We start from the raw sequence: 25,471 nt of genomic DNA, 5'->3' as shown, positions 1-25,471 counted from the left end.
CTTCAAAAGCAAGCTGTATGTAACAAACCACTGCACAGCTAATGCATACAATTAGGCATCAGTTAAGAAATGAATGACTCACATGTACAACGAGGAGTCAGACTGATGAATTTTGTATGACGCATAAATAAAATGCAGACATTTTGATGTGGTGGCTTTGAAGATATTTATAAGTTAACCTCTTCAGACCCTTTGGCAGATTAACCATTGCAAATATGTGGCTCGTACCCAAGTACTGCTGAAATCCAAAGAAATGATTAATTCTAGTCCAGATCCCAACACCAGAGGACATGTTAAATTATAAGGAAATATGCACTAACTTAAGCACAAGACAACTAGAATGTAATGATTTGGCAAGCTTGAACAATAAAAGGGGGGTTAAGGGTGTCTAGGTGGTCAAACTTAGAAAAAGATTGTGTCTAGATATCAAGATCATTGCGAACCACTGAATTATTTGCTATCAGGGCTGCAACTATGAAACCTTAAACATAAAACATACCTTTTCCAAATTTCTAATTAAATCTGCTGTATTAAAAAAAAATCAGATGCCAAACAGTGAACTCTGTGTTTGGAGGGCTGTTCAGAACTGGTGTGTAAGCCTCTGTTTGACGGCGCTGACAGAGCATCAACTGCAACTGGCATGTTTTGAAAAGCCCAAATTGCCTTATCCACTAAGAAGGTATTTGTTGACACAACACTGCAAACCTGGAATGGGTGTCAATGATTGACACATGACCGCTGCAGCAGAGAGACTACAAAGCTGGACATTTATCCCAATTAGCTCACACCCATGTATGCATGCAAAGTGACATAATTAGGGCAGACAAGAAAACGTGGCAAACAACGATGGACCTCATAGTCTGTGATGTGTGCTATAAGCAGACAATAAGCTGCTAAAGCTCCCACTCGACCCCTCATTATAGTGAGTCAATCCCAACATCAAAGGAAAGACAACCTTATGGCTATAGGAGGACGGTGTGTGCGTGTGTGTGAGAGTGAGAGAGTTTATGAGAGTAGGTGTGTGTGTGTGTGTGTGTGTGTGTGTGTGTGTATGGGTTTATGAGAGTGTATATGTGTATGTTTTTATGTGCACATGCATACATTTTTGTTCATCAATCTTTTCAGAAAAGCGTTTTTGGAGAAGGAAGTGGCTGTTTTTTAGACATCATTTTTCACGCTTAGGGGACCACATATACATGGTCAAATTTAACTCATCCCCATTGTATTGGGGTAGCATACATTTCTGATGCAGCTACTCAAACTCTCAACTAGAGGTTGATCAGTTTGGCCGATTAATCGACACAGATAAGACATCTTAAAAACTATTGCTATTGGCGGAACTGGGCTCCCATATTTGAGCTACCACCAGTTTTGCATGGAGGCTCCATACACATAATGAGGTCCACTTTTGCTGAAAATATCTGAGGGGGAGTTGCACAGTAGACTTCAACTTTTGTTTAGTGCAAGTATTTATTATTTAGATAGTTTGAGAATTTTTTCACAAAGCAATGAAAACCCCATGAACTCATTATCCTGGCGATATAAAATCTGGGCTAAACCTCTGTGGTCCTAGAAAACTGCTGATTTTGCTGGTGCAATCGGCTATCTGCTTTTTCGTGCTCCAAACTGTTATTAGATTGGCCTGTATCCACTGTCAACCTCTCTTGACACATGAAACCAAAACTATATGCATGTCCAGACACCATGTAGATAAGAGGGAAATGTTTGTTTGTTTTTTTCGTAAATTGGGTGAAGTGACTCTTTAAGGATTGGGGATAGGTATTGGTGATGGTTACGTTTAAGGCTATGGGCAAGGGAATGAATCATGTCAATGTGGGTCCTATGAAGAAATATGAACCTACTGTTTGTGTGTGTGCACACTTTGTATACTATGTAAGTGAAACAAATTGAAATTGAGGATGTCTTTCGTGGGCATGTGCTTATGACTTATGAATAACTTTGTGTCAGAGAATGTGTCACTTCCTCTTACAGTATGTGTGTTTTTTTGTGTGAGAGTGTGTTTGTGTGTGTGCCCCGGCGTCCTCAGCCTTCTGGCCTCGTCCCGTGACTCTCTGACAGTATTTGGCGAGGCGCTAATTGATGAGGAGCCTCCACCTCGTCTTGTTTTGTCAGAACATGAAGGCCTCGCTGCTGGATCAACAAATTTTGGAGCTGTAAATTCTGCCATATGTCCGGCCATGTGTTCCCATCTACCAGCTGGGAGCACTCAGTGCCGCGCTTGTCTAACTCGCTGACTGTGTGACTGGGACTGTGCAGCTCCTGACTGGGCAACACAATTATGACACCAATACGTCAAATAACGTAACTTGGTCGGTGATCCTAATCCTCAAACAATGACCCCTCTAGCATTAGTTTTGCATGTGTCAGTGACGCCGTGTCATTATACACACATGCAAAGTGTCTTTTCAAAATTAACTTCTGTTTTCAATGGACATTTAGGTTTCGACACATCAGACGCCGAGGAGAACTGACCAAGCTGTGTTACATGACGTGTTGGGAGTGAGAACGGGTTGGACTGGTCCATGTCCTTCAATAAGCTGGGAATGGTGACATATTAGAGCTGGTGACTGATAGTGACTGTCACTGTCACTGTTTAATCCCTCTGATGTTATAGATATATGTTATGTTAAAGTGCTTTGGATAAAATCCTCTATCATATGGCACGTTTTGTGGAATTAAAGGGATACTTTGGCTTACGAGGAATTAAGTGTTTTTCCTACTTAGCAAAGGAGAGTCAAAGTCAAGGATGCCTTTTTTAGAGTGATGCTCCGATTTCAAAGCTTAACAATGTTGTTATAAAGACCTTTAGAAAAGCTTGAGAGATTAAATGATCTGACAAATTGCATCTTTTTATATACATTTCAGACACCTGGTACAGTTGATGTTGTCACTTGAGTTTATCTGATCATAAAAGATTCACCTTGGTCACAAAACTCGATTCGATGCTGTGTGGCAAAAAGCAACTGTTTAAAAGCTGATTCTAACATATGGCCTTAAAGGACCAGTGTGTAAGTTTTAGGGGTATTAATTAAATGAAATGGAATATAATATTGATAACTATGTTTTCATTATTGTATATTCACATGAAACTAAGAACAGTTGTGTTTTTGTTAGTTTAGGATGAGTCCTTCATGTTGCACCGCCACGTTTTTACAATAGCTTAGAATGGAAACACTGGCTCTAAAGAAGACCTTTCGTGTTTTTATGTTACCTGAAGGCCACCAAAATTCTATGACATGCTTGCACAGGGAGATGTGAGCGGAGGTATGTTTACTGTAGTTGGATGCAATTTGCAACCAAATATGAAGTCACTGATTTCACAGTCAATAAATAAATTATATATAATAAAATGTTTATGCATTTTGTAAATACTAATCTGTTATCATCATCCTCTAGAAAAACATAACACTTGGCAAACAAGGATTTAAAAGCAAGATAAGTTTTCATATTTACACAGTTTTCAGTTTACCAGAGGTCAATGTGAAGATGCAATTGAACATGTTATACCCACAACAGTTAATGATGACTGTGTGATTGTGTTTTCCACTCGCATTAACCAGTAAAATATAAGAAACCACAGTCTCAATTTACAACCAACCCCATCAGCAGTTAACGAGCTCCTTAACTGGCAAACATTTATTATTTTCCAAGACTTACCAAAACATATAATTCTATAAACTCTTCTTGTTAAATTCTGACAGCTGCTAAAGGGAAGCTAATAATACGTCAGCTCTGCTGTTATTTATTTACACAAGTCTGTGGAGCTCATAGAAAAACAGACGAGCTGTCTTACCTGGTTTGGTGACCGAAACTCTTGGTTATTGTCATTCATGTACATGTTGTCACCATCAAACTGTGGGAAGAAACAGAAAAGGAGAAATTAACATGGTGTGCAAGAGGAGGTTTGAGAATTGGGGGCCGCGGAGGTGGTGCGAAGAGGAAAAGCTCTTTACGGGTGGCCTGAAGTGTGAGACTAATGACTTTGTCACTTTGGTTAAACCTCGTGGTGGCATGGCAGCGTGGGTAATTACTGCTCGTCAGCGGGCCGGTAATTAGGCTACATGAGCACAGTGACGGGAGATGGGCTTTTCCCTGTGGGCTCTGCTGTGTGTCTGAGAGAGAATGTGAGAGTGTGAATGAAACTGAGAGTGCATACAGTAGTAAAGGGTGTGTGTGTCTTTGAGACTGTGGACCCAGTGTGTGTGTGTGTGTGTTTGTCGCACGCAGTGGGAACATGCTGTGTCTTCAAATCGAGCTAACAAGGCATTGAAAAATCACTTGCTGCAGGTGCCAAAACACAGTTTGACACGACAAATGACCCTTGACCCCCCAAGACCAGGTCACCAGATGAGCGCTACATGCAACATGTTTCTACTGATATATTGTGCCTGAAGAATTCTCTGCTTGAAACAGCTTTGACGAAGCTATGAATGAATGAAAGAAAACAACACAGATTATGTTTTTAGCTACAGAGAAAATTAGATTCTGCCACACAAATGACTCAGCAACTGAACCTGTGCAGTGTCAAGGTGATGGAGAAACTGCTACCATGTTAAGAAGAGCTGTATTGTGAAATGCCCTTGGTTTTGAAAGACATCAAGCTTTTTCATGCCACACTAGCAGTAAATGGAACAAACCTTGAATGGACTGGATAACAACGTTCATGAAAACAAACACAGACAGAAAACCAAACGTGTCAAATAAAGCCTACTTTTTGTTGGTTGGCTGAGATCATTCTTTGTGATATCAATGTAAAGACTCATGAAAAGACAGCAGAGACAACATGATCAAACTAGACAGCATTCCACGTCAAATTCCTCAGATGTGAAGATATGGTGGGGGGGGGCTTTTTTGTTTGGGGTGATCCACTTTGTGCCTATGGAGAAAGGGACTGAAGACTTGAAAGATAAACACACGATAGATATGAGTGAACACAAATGGATCATGAGACATACCTTCTCAAAACAATAACTAGGTAGACTAATGGACGGAAATGGGCAGAATTCCTGTGGGTGACATCTAATATCTACGCTGGTAGACAGGAGCAAGTCGAAGTAGCTAAATGAGCATGAGAGTGGTGAGAAGGAGAAATTACTGTACATTATTGCAGGAGAACGGCCGGGGAAATGAGTGCCTGCCTCAGGGCAATGGTTGGTTAACGATGCATATCATGGAAGCCCTTGTGAGGATTCACGTGGTTATTCTAATGATTACATTCAACCACAAACGCAAACATGAAACTGAGACGAACACTGCATTTAAACCTCATTCTCACCTCACATGACTAATCCAAAAGCCTGACACTAGCAGAAAAAACTACAAGTTTATTTCAAGTGAAACTGAATGCTGCAGACTAATTGTTCAATGCTAGCTGCTGAAGTTGCAGAGGCTCATTTGCTTAATGAAGCAAATGAGCAAAACTGCAGTAAAAAGTAACATTAGCTCACTGAGAGGGCCAAAGTGATGTTGACCTTGATGTCATATCTGCAATAAACTATTCGCTCCTCACATGAAAGCCTCTTGTCCTCGCCTAACTGAGCAATTTCATTCCATTGAAATCCACTTTGATATCACTGGTGATGTGAAGCCATTTTGAGAGCATATTTAGGATAAGATTCTCTCGGGTGAAAAGAGCATAGTCACTGAATACAGTCATTTTTAACCTCAAAACGCTGTCTTATTCTGTATTTTCACTTATTTTTCAAACTGAATTCTTCAACGCAAAGCCTTATTGCTGTTTCTTTAGTCTCCATCGGAAGCAATAAAGTCGATGTTCATTTTCCCCAATTACATTTGTAAAATAATATTCTCCAAAAAGGCCAAAGACAGCCTGGAAAGGTCAGCCATTTTGTGCTTCAACATGGCTGCCCATATATTGCAATGTAAAGCTATTTCCCCCTGCTCCTCTCTCGATAGATCTCCTTTGCACAGCCTCGCTCTCCCACTTAAAATGCCAATTTATCCTCGGCTCAATGCTATCAGCTCTGCCATTACTCAACATTTACTGCAGAAATCATCTTCTCTTTTTTTGTTGGTCCCTTTCTCTCTCATTTTTCTCCCTCTTGCTCTTTTCTCTCCATCTTTCTCTTTCCACTCTCCTCTCTCCGTGTTACAACCTTCTTCTACTTCTCCATCTCTCTCCCCACCTCTCTTTCCCCCTCTTTTCCTCTGTTTCTTCAGTGGGCCTTGGCATCGCTTTCTCATCTGCAGTCTAATTGGGCATTCTGCCCGAGACAAGGGCCTCATTAAGCAGTAATTACACACATGTTGTTTTCGGCAAACATCTCTATTTGGATTGCTTTGCATGGTAATTGTTCAGCAGGGACCACTGCTCGCGATGTTTCCCTCCGTGACACACGTGGTGCTGAGAGAGAGGAATAAAAACATGGTGAAGAAGGATAGAGCGGCAGAGAGGGGGATGTGAGAATAGAGAAAATAATAATAGGTTGTGGAAGGGAGACAAATTGAGAAATAAAGAATGCACACACGAGAGAGAGGGACGATGAGAGTCACAGAGAGACAGAAAAAAAAGGATGAAGGCACTGCTGAGGCAGTAAATGGAGAAAGACAATGAATAAATGACAAAGAAAGAGGAAGACAGATTCAGTGTGAGAAGAAAATGAGGTGGAGCAGCAGAGAGAGAATGAAAAAGACATAGAGAAGGAGTAAATGAGGAAGAAAAGTGGGAAGACAGTGAAAGAGAGAGACAGCGAGAGAGAGAGATTCCCAGAACTAGGTCATGCCTTGCAATCATCGACAAAGCTGAGCGTTTCAAAAATAATGAAGCCACAAGGTGGAAGTAATGCTAACTAGCATATCCAGGGAAAACATGTAATATTTACACAGTGCTAATGGTGCGACGCAATGCTGGGATCTTTTCATCTTGGAGTGCACTGGTGAGACAGTTGATGGTAGGATTGGAGGCCAAATTACAGACTGCTCTGAAGATTCTTGTTGATTGATGGACAATTCAAATAAGCTCCTCATAAAGCTTTCTAGGCAACATCTGTTTGTGAAGGGGGTTGGGTGGAGATGAACTGCTTGTGTGCCGGTGTAATGCCACAACTGTCCAGTCATCAGAGAGAAAAATGACCTTGCAATGATGAAAAAAACAGGAAACCAATTATCTAGGAAGCAAAATAGAATAATATTTGCCATAACTTACATAACTGGACCTAACAATTTGAAATATACAAATAAGACAGTAAACTGTTTTATAAAAGACAAGACTAAACTATAATTCAGGTTTATTTATCACAGGCTTGTCTCAAAGGGCTTTGTGGAAAGTAAAGATTTGAGGCACTTATTGAGTATTTCCATTTTATTCTACTTTCTTCTTCTTTTGCTCTATAGGTAGTGCTTGCTTTACTGCGGGTTAAGATTTTACATACAAGACATATAATCGCTTGTAAAATATTATGCATTGTTAAATATGTAACGACTTAACAATATACAAACTAGATTAAAATCTACTTTGACAAGTTAATGCTGCTTATAAGTTACTTCCTCAATATTAATAATCCAATTATATAAATAACTCTGAAAGAGGCAAATTCTCTTACTTAATAATTTTTTTTTGACATTGTACCTGTTCCACTGTTACTTAAGTAAATGATCTTACATCTTCCACCACTGGGCTTTCCTTCCTATCTTATGCCATATTACAGTGCATGGTACAGGATATGACAGTAGAGGAATTTTACTTTTACACAACATTCAAGTAGACCATCGCAACATCTGTAAAAGTGCAACAAATACAAACATACAGCATCACACTAAAGAACAACCACAACAAACTTTTAGAACTTTTCAATATATTTAAAAGGGAATCTATAAGCAGAATGTGTAATACTTGTGACTTTAAAAGCCTTTGCCAGTGCACCAAGTCTCTAAAAATAATTCTCTCACCGAGCGGAATTAATAAGCCCAGAACAGTACACAGCCATTCTGTGAAGAAAGGGGTGTGGTGGTGGTGGTGGGGGGGGGGGGGGGGCTCATGCAATATGTATGCCTGTTTGAGCACCCTTCTTCATCATCTTCCCCCTTTTCTCTTTACTTCTCTTTTTACGTCTCTCTCTCTCTCTCTCTCTCTCTCTCTCTCTCTCTCTCTCTCTCTCTCCCTCGTCCTCTGTTCAATTAGTAGGAGAGACCTAACAAACCTCAACCTGAGACAATGTGCCACTGAATTTTGATGTTGCCCAACTTGTCACTGATGGTTCAAAGCCAGACGAGAGGATGAGAAAGACAGACATAGTTGTATGCACACAAATATGAATACACACACACACACACACACACACACACACACACACACACACACACACACACAAACACACACACTTAACAACAGAGGAAGAGTGAAAGACAAAGAGGCTGAGAGGCAGAAAGAGACAGAATGGAAAGACAGAAAAAAAGAAAGAACGGAAAGAAAGAATGAGCGAACAAAAGAAAGAACGAAAGAACTAAAGAAAGAAAGGAAGCAAGCAAGAAAGCAAGCAAGCTATGCTAGATATATTTCAGAGTTTTTGCGTGGCAAAAGGAGAGAGAAAGAGGGAGAGAGGAGAGACTATAGTAACAGTTCTGGTGTTGCACCACGCCCCAAGCAAACAATGAACATGGGCAAACAATGAACATAGCACACACGCACACACATACAAAATCACACACACGCAAAGCCCATAAAAAGCGCAGCCTGTGGCCATGACGACACATGCTCTGTTGTCGTTAGATAAGGGAAACAGGGGCCTCTTCCTGGGTGTGAGAGTTTGATCCTGCGCACACACACACACACACACACACACAAACTACTTGTGCACACTCTGCAGCAGCACTGGAGTCACATCCACCAACGCCCAGCATCTTATGTACTCTCACCTTTATCTGCTGCATAGTTCATTTTCATATGCAAAACCCAAGCTATGTTTATCTGGAAACACTGTTTCTCCGGTCAGCGGCATGATCAGATAGCGACAAGATACAGGCAGCAGCTCCTCGTTTCTCTCAGAGGGATTTTGATGGAATTCTGTTTGGAATTTCCTGGCCTTGTGCCATCCAAGAAAGTATTCAGTTAGAGGAATTGGAAACATGAATCTCTGCCAAGTTGCATTTCCTCTAAGACTATCTACTTTACCTTTCCAGCTGATTCTGCTAAAGAAATATTTAGTTTTATTGTCAGTGAAGGTGCGATCAGTTCACAGCTAATGAGTATCAGCTGTTTGTTGTGATTAAGTCTTTAAAGCATTCCAGACACAGACAAGCACACAATGCCAGAAACGGCTTGGAAAAAAAAAGAAAAAAAGAAAAAGAAAATGTTTTCACAAAACATGATACAGGTTCCAACCGCTTCCGGCTTCACCTATACCTTGTGATGTGTAAAAATAAAACAGCAGGCTGAAACGCTCATTCATCCACTTTCTGTTGCACTGGAGCAACCACAAAACAGAAGTAACAGTCAACAGCAGAGATGGAAGGGGAGATTGAGAAGAAAGGCTGTGTGTGTGTGTGTGTGTGTGTGTGTGTGTGTGTGTGTGTGTGTGTGTGTGTGTGTGTGTGTGTGTGTGTGTGTGTGTGTGTGTGTGCGTGTGTGTGTGCATGTGTTTGTGTAGAGAGAGGCCAGGTGGGGTGGTGCTAAATAAGGTTTTGTTTCCACTATGAACTCGAGTTCAGGGTTAGTTAGTGAGTTCACATCAAGAAAAATCAAATATAATGATGCTAACTCACATTTAACTCACAAGTCAATGGCTTTAAAAATGTTTTCTCATTTATTTTAAAATGTATTTTAAATAATATAAAATAAATGCAACATTTAATATTCAAAAAGAAATAATTTCAAATAATGATATGATTTTTGTTACAGTCAAAACAAACAACAATACAGTCTTTATCTTAGGATTGTGTGCGAAATAGAAACTTTTTTTGTGTGGTTGTAACAACTAGAAAGGTGCACTCAATAGAGTGCAGATCTCCACCAAGTGTGTCTGCAATGACTACTGTTGTACACACACTTCATTCAAACTCAAAAACAGGCACTGAAAAAAAGAAAGAAAAAACACTTCATAAAATCCATCTAAAACCAAAGCTGTCTGCCCACGTAGCAGCAGCTGAATGGCAACATGGTACTAAGCAGTGTGTGTGTACTGGTAATTCCGTTAGCTCTTAGCTGTTAGCCAAACACACCATCCATACAGTCAGCTGTTAGCCAAATACACTGTGTCTCTGGCCGCAGAGTAGCTGCTGGGGTTCGTAGATGCACTCAGCTGTGTTACCACTAGCAGCCACCTACCAGCCAGGGGCCAGTTAAGAGTAGTAGGGAGTGAGGAGTTAGCACTTAGCATGAGAGGTCTTTAAGCATGCAGCCATAACTGGGCACTCAAAGTTGTATGCAGTTTGCTGCGGCATAATGCAATATTAGCTGTGAACAGAAACATAGGTGCACACTCACTCACGGGCACAGGCGAGGGGCGACATGATTCTCCTGGTTGAAAAAGCTAAAAAAACAAATGTACGCTACCCAGCCAGCACTAATTGGCAGAGTTAGCATCGAAGTGTTAACTCGATGCTAACTCTTTATCTGCTAAAGAGCCAGATTTTCCCCTCAGGAGTTGGTGGAGACAAAAACAGAGCTAAAAGAAAATCAGGTGTCCAGAAACAGAACTCAAAATGAATGCTATTGTTGTTCTATACCAGCTTGATGTGTAATTATGCAACTGTATACCAAATTAACTTAAAAGGTGGTCAGTGCGTGTCATTACTTTTGTATAAAATCTATCCGGCTGCAGCTTTAGGTCAAAGATTTTCCACCTATTGGACTCGTTGGATAAAACATAACTGCGCTGTCTCTCAAAGAGATCGACATATGTCAACATATAGCTTGATTGTGTATCATCATTACAATCAGTCTGTGTGTGGACTAACTAGAGTAAAGAGCTAAAGGGAGCAAGCTATGAAATTAAGCACCGCTATGGCGGGAGGGGGGGACAAAACGTCTGCTAAAATGTGCCTTTTTCCATCAAAATGTAATGTATCTGTAACTGCATACGAGTGCATGTGCAAAGGTAGAACAGAAAACATTGATCAGACCAAAGTGCTACCCACACGGCCTCCCTCATCCTGCCGTGGTGGACTTCAACGGCCTGCCTGCTAACCAGTGCTGGGAAACGCTTTCTTAGCCTCAGTATAGTGGCATCACATGCAATTAGCAACTAGCCCCAGCAGGTGCAGTATAGTACCAAACTCAACATGGGTGCTAGGAGGAAAGTGGTTATCCCACCAGTCTACCTGACAGTCAAGTCACACTGTCTGAGGTGAGAACGTGCAGGTTTGTGTGTCTGTGTTTACAATATGTGTGTCCGTACAGTAAGAGCAAGTCTCTACGTGAGTCTATGTTGGTGAGGTTTCTCTGGCAGCAGGAGCGGATGCAGAGCACAAGCCACTTTTAACTGACTGGGGTAAACAGCTATGAGAGAAGATAAAGGGCTGAGTGAATGTCACATTACCCCAGCCTTCTGCCTCTGTTCACCACAGCATCAGATAACTGCAGCAGAAAAAAAAAAAGTCTGGTTTCCTCTAACATATAATTGGTTATCTTATTGCAATCTACTGCTCTCTTGCCTCTGCAAAGAATAGTGTAAAAGTGCAAAGGGAGAAGAAGAATAAGAAAAAAGGCTGAAGTTTGACTGTTCTGGCAGTAACTAAAATAAAGCATTATGAGCATAGGAAACACATCAGTTTATTGCTATAGGTGTCCTTGTTCTGTGTGTTGGACTGGGTCTCCTACAAACACCAACATGGCATGGACTTTAACATGCAGCATAAGACATACATAGAAGGTTATAGAAGGTGGGAAGGAAGTTTTGTAATTGTACTGTTACTGACAATCAGGTTGTGGTATGTTCACTTTCAAACACCAAATAATTATAGAACCTGTAATACATGCATTAATATAAACACGCTTTACAGTTTTACAGTTCACTAAACAGGGAAGTGAGCTATATTATTACCAACAATATCAGACAGTCCAACAGACTATCAGTGTGGCTTTAACAAAAGATTTGAAATGCACAGGAAGTAACTTTGCAACATATGATTCTGGTAGATCTTCAGGAAGTCTGCCATGTGTTCATTTTTTGGCACTATACTTTAAACTTCTCAGTGAAATAATTCAATTCTGTATTACAGTCATGTATTAATCATTAAATAAAAAGCTGGTAAAGATTAATTCTAAAGATGTCAATGGTGCTTTCAGCTTCAGATTTAATTTGTTTCTATGGAGGCACACACCCAACTGTGACTTTAACAACTACAGGGGCGTATTTTGCACCTTTGCGGGTTTTCACACTTATGTGGCTGCAATTAAGAAACATAATTACTGACATCATCTGTCAATTCCAGTAAGTGGGCTTGTTTGTGAATGCAAATATATATGCAATATTTGCATTGTGTAGTGGAGAGTATAAAATAATGAGGTTTTTTAATGTATTCACTCATGTATGTGGAAAACATGGACAGCATGCATGTGTTCTTATAGGGATTTTCATGTGTTTCAGTAAATAAGTCTCTACATGAAGAGCAATTTCATCACAACTCTAGATATCCTCAGTTTGGAGCCTCCAAAATACCACCGGGCCCAGGTCAGTGGCTTGAAGTAGACCTTTCCAAATCAATTGGCTGACAAACAGAAGAGGTTTCAGAAATTGGGGGCTTGGCTACTGTATCTCACCACAGCAGTGGACAGTCTTTTCCTAGCTGGATTGATGCCTGGAGGGTGGGCAGTGTGGAGCCTAACCCCTCGTTCACCCACAGTGTACCGGGCCTGTGGTTAGGGAGAGAGACGGCAGGGAGAGAAAGAGAAGAGACAGAGAAGACAAAAGTGGGGAAGGAAACGAGACGGCGGGGCTTTAGTTTGCAAGATACAAGCAGGGCATTTGTAAAGGAACATGTCAAGACCCCCCACCCCCTTCCCTGGTGAAGCTTTCCCTCCTTTTCCCTTTCTCCAGTTGCTCTGCTCTGCCCAACATGCCCAGCACACGCGTACAGGGGGAGGAGAAATGACATGAGACCTACACTGTGACTCTACGCAGCGCCATGCAAGGGGAAGAATGGAGGTTAATGAGCTGACAACCCCTCCACCCCGAACACGCCTCCTCCCCATGCCCACCTCCCTACTCTCTTGCACACACTGACGAGCATATACACAAACCCCCTACAAAACAGTGGGGCTGAATGCTGGCGCTGAGCCAAGGATCTGGAGACTTTCGGAGTATCATGAAACAACGACTGGATTTACACCGCATGTACATTAATAATTGGGAATCCAATCCTGCAAACATCCGCTCATATTATCAAAAGCGCATAACAAAGTGAACTTAAGCCACACAAGTGGCCCAATGAGGCTCAAATGGTCATTAGAAAATGAGCAACAAAAGCATTTGCAACAAAATTGTTGAATGGTTGAAAAAATGTGTGGGTTTAAAAGTGGGCTATGCCAAGTTGTTATCCAAATGAAATGGATTCATCCTGTGAACACTTCATCTGGCTGAAATTTCCCCATTAGGTTACAACTGAAATGTAACTTTTGACCTGCTGGTGGCACTGATGATAAGTGAGGGAATAACCAACATTATTAGGATTCATCCTCTGGGGACCAAGAATGTTTGTCACAAATGTCAATACATTCAACATTTCACTTTGGACAAATGGAGTCAGATGGATGGACCATCTAACACTGTCACCCTCAAGTCACACTGTTAGGACGGCTAAAACAAATTAAATAAAAAAAACAGTCCAACCGCAAGTGTCAGCATCTTATGAAACACTAGGCAACTATACACAACAGTTGACCTGTAAAGAACAAACAACTCTTGCACCTAGACCACAGACCGAGCTAAACATATAATGCTATTATATGGTATGCAGTGCTGTGAACAACCAATCAGACCCTCAGATGCACCCCCAGTTCTTGGTTGTCACGTGGTAGTGTGTGGGTGTGCAAGATGTTAAATAAAACCTCAGTGGCCTTTACGTTTCATCACCGGAAAACCAACGAGTAAAGGTGACAATTTTCATCTGAGTTGAAGCATACACAGAAGTAAATTAAAGTCACAGAGAAGTAAAACAACATTGGGGTTCAAAGGAACGCGTTACTAAACCTTTTAGTAGATAAAAACTTAGTTGAGTTCAAGTAAATGTTAAGAAATGACATTTGCATGAGCCTATCTGAGGTTGAATAAACAAATGCAGGTGCATTCAACACTGAGGACTGCTGGCGTTTAATTTATTATAATATAAGCCCTTATTCATATAGCTCCATACTGGCCTACTACCCACCTGGTTAAGAGCTCCATCACAATCTTGACTCCCCGCCTTGAGCATCTGAGCTACAAGCTTTCAATAAGTTGGAGATATTTAATTTATTTTAAATAAAATGGGCATCCTACTGCAATAGCTGATGCGCCTTAATTGTCTGACATAAAACAAATAAAACATGTAAAAACCATGAGGATAAAATATCACCCTTCATCACATAAGAGAACATTACCAAAAGTAGAAATAGAATTGATAATGGTGCAGCAAAGCACTTTTAAAGAGCTTGAAAACAATGGAAGATGGACGATTAGTCATTAGTGCCCATTGTGAATCTTTCCAGTGAGTAATTTGTGGGAAAGCTTGTGCATTTTTAATATTCTTAAACTGAAGAGCCCTTAGAACACAAACTCCATAAAATAATAACAGGCGTTTCACCTTAGCACTATCCGAACCTCTCAATTATTTACGACTAATGAATTGCCTAGGGCAATATTCTTCCTAAGTACAATATCAACCATCCCAGAGAGGCTGAATCAGCTCGCTCAAATACTTAAATACATTTACTCAATTATGCTCACTGTCCCCAATATGAAAGAGACAAGAATGTACAAGCTTTCCTCTCCGTACTGTTTCGTACGCTCTGTTTCAGCCTTGATACTTCAAGAAAATCCTCACATGCACAGCAACTCTTGTAATGATTAATTGATCAAAAGTTTTCATATAATAAGCAATAACGAGGTTCCGGTCTTTCCTTCTGTTTTTGCATCTGTGGTGTGGGAGGACTCAATAAAGGATGTGTGCTGTTGTTGTGGTGTCTTGCCTCAGAAACATAACAGTAATGCAGGCCAGGTGCCAGGCATCCACCAGGTTTTGCACTTTGTAGCCCAACTTGCCATCTTGAATATCTTGTTGCTGCCACATCGCTGATGAGCCTTCAGGGGCCCGAGGCAGCCTGAGAGCACAGAGTGGGGCTTCACATCTCCAGCTCCCAACAGGTAGGAAAAGGATGGGCATAAGAAGTAATAGTATATAAAGTTACACAATATAAGTGTGGTATAGGTGTGCAAATGATTAAGCCATCAAACACAAACAGTATGAGTGCAACCCTGCAGTCGCCTACAGTTTATATTTCAGAACAAAGTATCTGTTAAGTGGAGGAAACTATAGAATAACCTTCAGTATTCAAACGCATAACCTAAGTGAGTGTAAATAGATTTTGCCATCTGTTAGCTTCATCTATAGGGGACATCTTCATACTGGGGAAAAGTGTGTGTATCTATGTGCTTGTGTGCTTTTCCACTGCTTATTATGCTCTTATTCATCCCTTCCAAAAGCAAGAACCCATACCCAGACAATCTTTTTATTTCGTCAACAATTTCACCAGTAGAGTTTTTCTTTTGACATTTCACACTTGAAATAAGATCTTTCACATGTGAACGCATAACAAAAAGCTGGTTAGTTGAGATGATGATTGAGACATTCTGTATTGTTTCGACACATTATAAGCTGTAGATAAACTATAGATATGTACAGACACAATGTGCAATGTAATACAAGTGCTGAAGTTCTGGGATTCTGTTCCTCATTTTGGATTTTTTTACAACCAGCGTGCTTGCACATGTGCAAGTGTTTATAACTGCGCATAATTCATATCTGCAGTCCACTCAAAGAAACAAATTGAGCATTTGGCTCTATTTCTACGATCGACACTGTTATCACCATTCAATCAGAAAAATTTCCCAACCATGATCTTCCACTGCGTAACAGAGCAGTTCAGGCCTGAATAGCATTTGTCAATTCCATGCTATCCGGCTGTAATCATCAGTCTTTGGCTGTAACTACACCAGAGAGAAATTTAAGCGCAAAGGATCCCGTTCCTAGACAGCTGGTGGTTGTAAATTCCTATCAGGGAATAAAAAAACAGGGAGGGAGGGAGAGAATTTGAAAGAAAACATATACTATTTTCATGTCAACTGCTTTAGGGATTAAAGCTCAGGGCTCTAGAAAAAACTGCATTAAAATAATCCACCATTTGCATGTTTTATCTCACAAAGAAGGCTCACACACGTACACACCAACCCCCACTCTCCCTCCCTCCCCCCTCCCATCTTCTCCTGTGTCCCCTCCCCCATTCTGGGTAAGCACACACACACACACTCACACACACACACACACACACACACACACACACACACACTCATACGCACGTCACACAAATACACACACTGTCATCATAAAACACACACACACACACACACACACACACACACACACACATTGAGATCAACCTGCTGCCATCTGCTCTACGCACGCTGTACAATCCTCACAGAATACATTATTCACTACAATACATCACATCACATTCCCTCAATGTCATAGCCTTGTGCTGGAGAAGAGTGAGAGAGAGAATGGGGGAGAGAAGAGAGAAAAACAGCTATTGTACTCTGAAGAGACAGAGAGAGAGAGAGAGAGAGAGAGAGAGAGAGAGAGAGAGAGAGAGAGAGAGAGAGAGAGAGAGAGAAGGGGGAGATTTGGCCTGTTACATGGTGCAGTGGTAAAGACAATTAAAGGCAGTTTGATTTGGCTTTTAGGTGAAACAAGGTTGTCAGCTAAACTTGATCCAGTTACAGCTGCTAGGCTAGATTTAGGCTAGTGTTTGAAATTGAGAGAGAGAGAGAGAGAGAGAGAGAGAGAGAGAGAGAGAGAGAGAGAGAGAGAGAGAAGAGAGAGAGAGAGAGAGAGAGAGAGTGAGTAGGATCTTCTTGTTTTTTCTTTATTCATGTAAGTGTTTTGTTTTCAAGTGTTATAGTATTAGAGGATAAGTCTGATGTATTTCAATGAAAAGAGCAAAACCAACATTGTGTTCCAACTTCCCTATCTGTGAGAGCAACACAGAGCTGAAAGAAGAGGGATTGTTGGATTTACATTTGCCATGGTCACAACTTAAAATTAATGTTAACGTTGTCTTGTTGTCTTCTGGATGTGTACATATGCAACAGTTTACTTGAAAGTAGTAAACGCATGTATTTATTCAGGGTTGCCATTACTATTTGGTGTGGTGGTGAGTCATAATAGAGGGTACAACGGAATGAGCTATATCAGGCTTAGGCTAGAGACAATACTTTTTAGTCAGATAAAGTCATTGTTGGGTTTGGGCTTTTCATGGGGATTTGTTGACAATAAGAAAAATATAAAACAACTCCTTCCTTATGATTCAAGTGTTCTCAGTTGGTACTGTATATCAGTAATGTATTTAATGCATCATCATTTACTTTACTCTGTTTATATATTCATACACATATGCAGCCTGTCAGGCAGACACTGTTATATATTTAGGGTTTACAAACCAAAAAGTTTGAGAAAACTGGCATGCTAACACTTCTATATTACTGTGATTGCTAGTAGTGTATTGTGTACTGAACTACTGGTTTTGTGTGAACAGAGAAATACATTCTTCACTGAATAGAATTTAAATACGAGAAATACATATAAAACAGTAGATGTCTCCTTGTTTACATGTTTAACTCCCTGTTATTTCTTGTGTGCAAAGCATGATGCACACACGATGTGTGTGTGTGGGTGTGTGTGTGTGTGTGTCACCATTGTGTGGTGGAAGAGCAGAGCAGAGGGAGTGAACAGCTGGCAGGCCCATACTTGATTACGTATTGACCTGCTTTGCATTCACCTGTTATTCAGCCGAACCTAATGTTTCCACTTGGCACTGCCGCAGCTGAGCTGCAATTAACCTCGCTGTGAGAGCAACGCAAGCAAGCCTTAAGTAATTTGTCAGAATAGTTTGTCGAACTTTGCTAAATGTCATCTACCTGATCCTGAAAAATGTATTGTTTTTCACTTTAATTATCACGCTTTGACAAAATAAGAAAAGCGTTTTCTCGCCCTTGTCACACTTTACAGTAGCTGTAAATACAGTCTACATTTGATACATTGCGAACGTACTGTTTTTTACACTCTTAAGGTTCTCAACTGGGCGGAGGTGATCTCCTGACTGCAGATAATTAGCCTCTGAAAATGTCACATGCCTGTCTAAACACACCATTTGAATGGCAGAAAACGTTGCTGAGTCAGATGCTTTTCCTTCTCTCCACTCCTCTTCTTTGCCTCCTCTCGTTTTCTCCCACCCTCCATCCTCCCTCCCTCCTCTTTTTCCCAGATGCTCTCTCGGCTCTTGTCTGTGTTTGGGCTGCGACTGCGAGGGGTCACCACCTGCCTTGTTCTCACACGTGGAGCACTGAGCGTGTGTGTGTTTGTACGTGTGTGGGAAAGGGAGAGCAAAACAGCAGACACTCATCTATGAATGATTATATGAATGAGTGTGTGTGCGTGAGAAAGAACGTCCAAAAAAAAGAGAAAAGGAGGTGTGTGAGTGTGTGAATTTATCCCAATGTCTGCACAGTTGAGCCTGAGTGCATTTCCCACTGTGTGTGTTTCAAAGTGTTTGAGTGTGTATCTTTCTCTTCGTGTGCGTGTGTGTGTGTGTGTGTGTGTGTGTGTGTGTGCCTTGCAAGCTCAGTGCCAGGTCTCTCTAATGAGTCTGTCAGGCGCTGTTAGCGACGGCGTGCTCCCCTGGCTCAGCGCACTCCTACAGACACACTGTGATTAGCCGGGCCAACGGCACGCCACCGGGCCAGATTAAACACTCACCACGCCGCCAGGGAACACACACACACACACACACACACACACAAACTCAGCACAGCACACATTAGAGCATTACACTTGCCCGCGAAAGCACCACAGACTTACTTAAACACACACAGCTTCATCATCATCGCGCCCATTAGCCTGCTCTGATACTTGCCCTCCAGAGCCAGGTGTTGATGGCAATAAAATTGAAAATTAATGTGAAATATAAAGAATATACAAGCCACCTATGGCACCCGCAAAATGCTAATATTTCATTAATCTGTCTGTGTTTATTGAATTCCTGTCTGCCGCTAATCTTGAACATCACTCAGAATTAAGGCCAACCCTTCTGGCTCCAACAGCTTTCAACATCTTCATTAAAGCGACATGATTCACTAATTACAGGTAATTACCCTTTAATGAGCGGCCCAGATGAATGAGCAGATATGCAGAGGAGGGGCAGGCGTTGAGGACACATCGTTTTTCATTCCTCAAGGGCCAAAAGCAGACTCTAACTGGGTGTTACAGCTTGACCGTTGGCATTGTGGTCTGGTTAGAAAAGGCTGGCTTGACTGCCGTTTAAGCATGTGTCAGACATAAACCTGGTGCATGACACAGGATACTGAATAGGAGTTATTTAACTATTTGTACCAGATGGGTACATACTGAGTTGTCTCTGTTCACACAAAACCAGGAGTTCAATACACAATAAGCTACTAACAATGTTCATATGGGTGCCTGAATGTTAAGATACACATGAAAAAAATGTCAACCAATCCTTTAATTTGCGAGAAAAAAGAGCAAAAGTCAGAAAATGTATCTTCGTCTCTAACTGAACAATGTTCTTTTTTATGTTCCTGTTCCATTAATCACTTTCTGACCCATCAAATACATCTTAAGATCCACTGGATGGGTCTCCACCAGACGGCAATCTCCGGTTCTGACAAGTGAAGGCAATAGGGAAGTGTCTTAAACTTACATTCTTTCTAATGGCCAGGGGGCAACTCCTCTGGTTGCAAAAAGAAGTCTGATCGTATAGAAGTCTTTGAGAAAATGACTCTACTTCTCACTTGATTTATTATCTCAGTAAACATTGTAGGAGTTTATGATCTTAATTGCTAGTTTAAAGTCTTCTTCAATACAGCATGATGTTCATTTAATAAATGATGGTCCCATTTAGAGTAAAATAGACGATAGAACAGGGTATTCTTTAGGCCGTGGCTACCTTGTGATTGACAGGTCACTACCACGGCGTTGTCTAGTCAGGGAGTTGTCTGTGTTTCGTCTCATAACTTTAACTCTTTGAAAGTGTGTTTTCAGTTCATGACAGTTAATTGTATCCAAAAGATCAAACTTGAGGCTTCAGAACAGCAATCCACAAACCAATGGGTCACGGTGACTACATTTACCTCTTATATACAGTCTATGGTCCCCTAGTTTGGGATCCACTGTTGGACATTATATGAAATGATGTGTTTCCATGTCATAGTAATAGTGTTTGTTGTAATGTTATTAGTATACATTCAACATATCCGAAGCTGCAGTTTGGTGACCTTATGAGAACTGCATGTGGCTTATACTTCACGGTCATGTCAAAGCATCTTTGGGTTCAGGAAGTCATGTCTAGTATCCACTCCTATAGCCATCTGCTGGAGGAAGCCTATGATAGTGTTTGACACAAGAAGCCACAGCATGATCTTAACCAGCATTGAGTGACTGGTTTAGACAAGCTGTGATCACCCTTCACACCAACAACAAATGTGGGGTTTTCCTGGGTCAGCATTGAGAGGGAATATTACCGGCACTGTGAGAAGTGAGATGTGTAACACATTTAAGGTGGTAATGGGTTAAAGTGGGCAGCTTTTCTAACTGTGAAGGTGTAGGAGGTGCAGACTGTAAAGACTGTTTCTTTGTTATTAAAAAAACGATTTATTTTTCTTCTGCCGCTATCGTCTTCTCAGAAAACCAACAAGCAAAAATGAGATTAATCTAAACAACTTGGGAACATTAAGAGTGAAGTTTCCTATCTTGGGCCTGCCAAAGAAAGTACTTTCACAAGACACTGTCCACCAATGTTCCCCTTGTTTTTGATTCTTCTCCTCCCTCTTACTTGCTGACTCTCGTGTCAAAACGCCCATTTTCACCCCTCCGTGTGTCATCTCAGGGTTTTCCTTGTCACCACGATGCTTCCTGTCATCAGTGTGTATGGTTGAACAGTGCAGTTACTGAAAGGCCCTGACACTGTAACTGTCTCTCTCAGATGTGGTCAAAGATGTTTGTCTCCATATCTAAGGTAGCGTGGCCTTGACATAATTTTTTCTTTTTACACCTTGTAATTCCCCTACATAGTATGTTAGACACATTGACATACTGAAGAGGAAATATCGGGCCAATTGGAAACTTTTCTTTGTTCATTTTCTTCTGTTTGTTCGGCTTTAATCCAGGCCCCTGGGATTAGGATATTTACAGAAATAACCCTTTGTTTACTTTACACTAATCCAATCACCGCGCTAAAGTTCATTCAATTTGTGCCCTGACAGTAAACCCCCCCCCCCCTCCTCTAGAGCATATTCATCGTGATGCCATATTCCCCGACACAACACTGCGTCTTTTCTCTAACTGAAATGTGCAGAATGTGACATACTGTACTGTGTGGCACAATGGAGTAATTGTGTTTTGTCCCTTGAGGGAAAGTATGGGTTGGAAGTGGAGGAATATCAGGGCAGGATGTATGCTTTCCAGCCTCATATGACGATCCAGTTGTAAGTGAGGGCAGCTCATGGAGATACAAATGGACAACTTGACTTCTAGGATGTAACTGTCTTGCCTGACCTCCATTACAGCAGGCTTTAATGGCCTTCTTAGCTTTTTAAAGTCAAGCCGTATCATATTTTTTGCAGCACTTTAACACAATATACGTCAATAAATTATTTTCCTGCAGGGCAAAACAGCACATTAGGCATAGGCCTATATATTTCAAACTATCTAAAATCTGTTCCAGATGTATAAGAATGTAAAATACTTTTATGAAAGACAAATATAAGTTGGGACTTAAAATGATAAACAATGAAATGCCAAAAGACTGCATGAAGTTAACTGTCCTCGTTGTACTTCACCTCTCCTCCAGCATGACACACAGTGCCTCTTTTGTTCTGCCACTCATTGCTTATGTTACTGTAGAGCACTAATGCACACAGATCGATAGCATTCTTTCCATTTCAACACATTGAGCTGATGTACGGACACACAGTTGGAATTGATCCTGTTCTGTCAACACAAAGTTTTGTGTCGGTAAGTCTTTTTCCTGCTGCAAAATAAATGGTCTTTAAATAAAAACCCTACCCTTTGTAGCTTGACGTTGACATATCTGTATTACACATTGAATAACTGCACTGCTGATGATGATGTAAAGTTAGGTGGGCGGGAAATGGTGTAACGGAGGCATTGAAACAGCGCATCGAAATCAAAACACAACATCTGGCCCATTCACGTGAATCAAATTTAAAAAGGTTCTGTCACTTCCAAATGACTTCTCTTGCACATTGTAGACCTTTTATGATTGGGAAATACAGGCTCACATAAAACTATTTTGAAACAGCTGTAAAGTCATCACAGCCATTACAAATTTTAATACACCAATAAAAAGATAAGTCAGAAATGTAAAAAAACAACAACTAAACAATGCATGTCGGCTCTAGAACAAACAAACCAAGCAAAATCAATTTCCTCCCCCACAGGATGTCCACCGCATGCTAGCAAGATTTTACGACCACGGCTGAAAGGTGCAAAAAACCAAGCATGGTTCAAGTAAGTAAAACTATCAATCTGCACTTTTAACGAGCTTGCAGTACAAGGTGCACACAGTCTGAATATAGTCTGAAACCTTTGATGGCATGAAGGCTGAAAACAGGAACTGGCTGGGCTCACTCAAACAGGTCATTGTGTGTGATATACTGAATGGCTGTAGAAAAAGAGATGAGTGATTTAAGAGACATTTGTTTTTTATTATGATCTTAAGCTTGCATCATCTAGCACATAAACATTTTATCATGTTTTGTTTATTTAATTTTGCAGAAATTTACAGACAAATATTCGGTACCTTTTAATGTGACAACATTTCTGTCAAGGGAGAAACACCTTTCTGCAGTTAAAGTGATAAATGTCAACCCATGTTGTGTACATTGAGGATTTGCTGCAGGCTATACAGCAGCATGTCATTACACTTTAGATAATTAAATCTGTCTGTTAAGACCTCTGATCCTTCCTGTACATGGCTGTTTGAGTATGAAAAACAACACCAGGATGAATCACAGTATGTTTTTTTTTCCTGCTATAAATCATATAGTGGTCTTTTAAAATCATACATTGTAGGAGGAAACTCTTTCAATTTTGGGAAGCTCTCAGCCCACACAATACAGATAAAATGTTTTCAGTGATAACAATAAAACAGCTCTTTTTGGTTCAATGAACCAAACCATCAGCCTCTGAAAGGCAGAGATGGAGAGAGAAACAGAGAGAAGGAGAGCACTAATCTCATTACCTTCTCTTCCTGGCAAGAGAGAATATTCATTTCTCTGAGGCAACTGACAGGAAGGTGAACACCAAAAAAAAATATATAATAATTCAATCGCACACCCCACCATTTCATTTTCCATGTAATTAAATCAGCTAAATGTTATAAAAAAAAACATGTAAACTCCGTCGATTACTTTGAGCCATTTGCATTTTTAATTAGGCCAGATTAATTCTAATAAGCGAGCTGGGCTAAGGCGATGACAGAGCAGGCCTATTGTGTGTCTGTCACACTCATTTAATTATGTCATTATGTCACATATCCTATTATGATAATTGGCTTTTTATTCTCAATCAACAACCAACCAAAGCTATTAAGTAATAATCTCTGACTAGTGCACTTTTAACCTTAAACATTATAGAAGTTTACCACATTTAAAACAACAACCAGCGGATGAAAAAATGGGAAAAAGCAAAAACAGTGCAATGCCCTGGCTTATTCAGCCTAGCTATTTGCTCCAAATGAAAAATGACTGTCAAGAAGCTGCATGTTGACACTGGGTATATGGTGTAAGGCTAACACATTAGACGGAGGAAATGGGTATCACCATCTTCCCCCTGCAAGGTAACTAAGCAGAGAAGACGAATGTGTCTGATGTGTTCAGCCATTTCCTCTGCTCCCTCTCTGGGGAGTCACTTGAAAACAAAATCTCTGAAGAAACTGACCCTGCTGTTTAATTGAAAGACACTGCTGCAAACAAATAGGGGAAGTTGTGACAGATTACAGCCTGGGAGACATGCAGCCAAATGTCTCTGACAAAAAGATGATGCTATTGTGGGTGAAAATAGCAGACATAAAAAGTTGCACAGCTGCAAAATTAACTGCAAAAATGACCATTTGTTATAATAGTTCATTAACTGGAAATGGTTTTAGGTTTAGTCATACTGGCATTTCTATGTAGCATGTTCAAGTAGTAAACTATCAATGTAAAAGTGCAATCAAGCTACTGTTGTAACTGTATGTAACTCATAAAACTGAAACAAAGTAGGAAATCTTATTTATCAAATACGTGACATTTGACTTTACAAGCTCGGCAGTCAGTCAGATAAGCTCGCAGCTACAGCTAAGATTTAACCTTTTCAGTTAACAACAAGCTTCATTACTTCAGCGGGTCTGAGGGATTCCTTAGCTCCACCCAATGAGGTTTAAATAAACCAAACATCATCTCTGCCTCAGAAATGTTTGTATACATAAAACTCCATTTTACCCATCTATTCCTTGACTGTCTATTGTCATGATTTAATTCATTCTATTATCATGTAGGGTGACAATGAAGGTAAAAAACATACCAATGCTTCCTTGCACAGCAGGAAAAACAACCAATTGTACCCCCAGATTGCTGCCTCAGCAGTTTTAACAAAGAGGAGCAGTCACATGCAAGATGTGGTGTTACAGTGATGCAAAGATGTAGGACGCATAATGCCAACCAGTCATATCACCAATCACCATTTGCGATGACCTTTGTTGTCAAATATGTGGTATGGGACATTTTGAACCCAGTGACTGCAGCAGTTAAGTTATGTGTCATTTCTTTTAAATAGTCAAACAGCAAATGTGCATTAAGCTTTTACAGCACCACAGTGACAGTTATCTGAAAACCACAATCAAATTGTTATGTTAATGCTTTTCCTCACAAGATAATAAAAAAGTGTAAAGTGAATGCTGTCAAAAATTTGATAAAAAAAGAATAAAACCCACAAGCTTTTTTTTTTGTTTGAGTAAGATTCTCATGATCTTCTTCAAACATAATCTAAGACTTGCATAAATTATGTGGAACGGTTAATTCCTAATTCAAGAGCATGATTTCCAGTCTTTCATTGTTCTTGTATCAAAGTTAAGACACATAAGTGGTAAAGTCAGTCTTAACCAATCAAACACCGAAGAAATAGAGTAAAAGCAATCTTTGTATGATCCAAAATGTCACACTTT

General features: G+C 40.5%; 1 protein-coding gene across 3 annotated transcripts in view; it reads right to left on the bottom strand.

The window, feature by feature from the left end:
• LOC137889560 (TOX high mobility group box family member 2-like) overlaps nucleotides 1–25,471 on the bottom strand; it is a 75,412-nt gene that overhangs the window by 34,694 nt on the left and 15,247 nt on the right. For 2 of the 3 annotated variants that reach the window (XM_068733472.1, XM_068733473.1), the window contains exons 2-3: nucleotides 12,740–12,832; nucleotides 3,815–3,874 (exon numbers count right to left, since the gene is read on the bottom strand). In XM_068733472.1, coding sequence (XP_068589573.1) covers nucleotides 3,815–3,874; nucleotides 12,740–12,832 — 153 coding nt within the window. The remainder of the gene's footprint in view (nucleotides 1–3,814; nucleotides 3,875–12,739; nucleotides 12,833–25,471) is intronic. The other variant, XM_068733474.1, reaches the window with a different exon arrangement.

This window comes from Cebidichthys violaceus, unplaced genomic scaffold, assembly GCF_023349555.1.
Source record: "Cebidichthys violaceus isolate CVI_PGR_0920_01 unplaced genomic scaffold, fCebVio1.0.p SCAF_6, whole genome shotgun sequence".
NCBI classification, from domain to species: Eukaryota; Metazoa; Chordata; class Actinopteri; order Perciformes; family Stichaeidae; genus Cebidichthys; species Cebidichthys violaceus.
The sequence above is the reverse complement of the archived record's forward strand: the minus strand, read 5'-3'. Positions and strand labels throughout refer to the sequence as shown.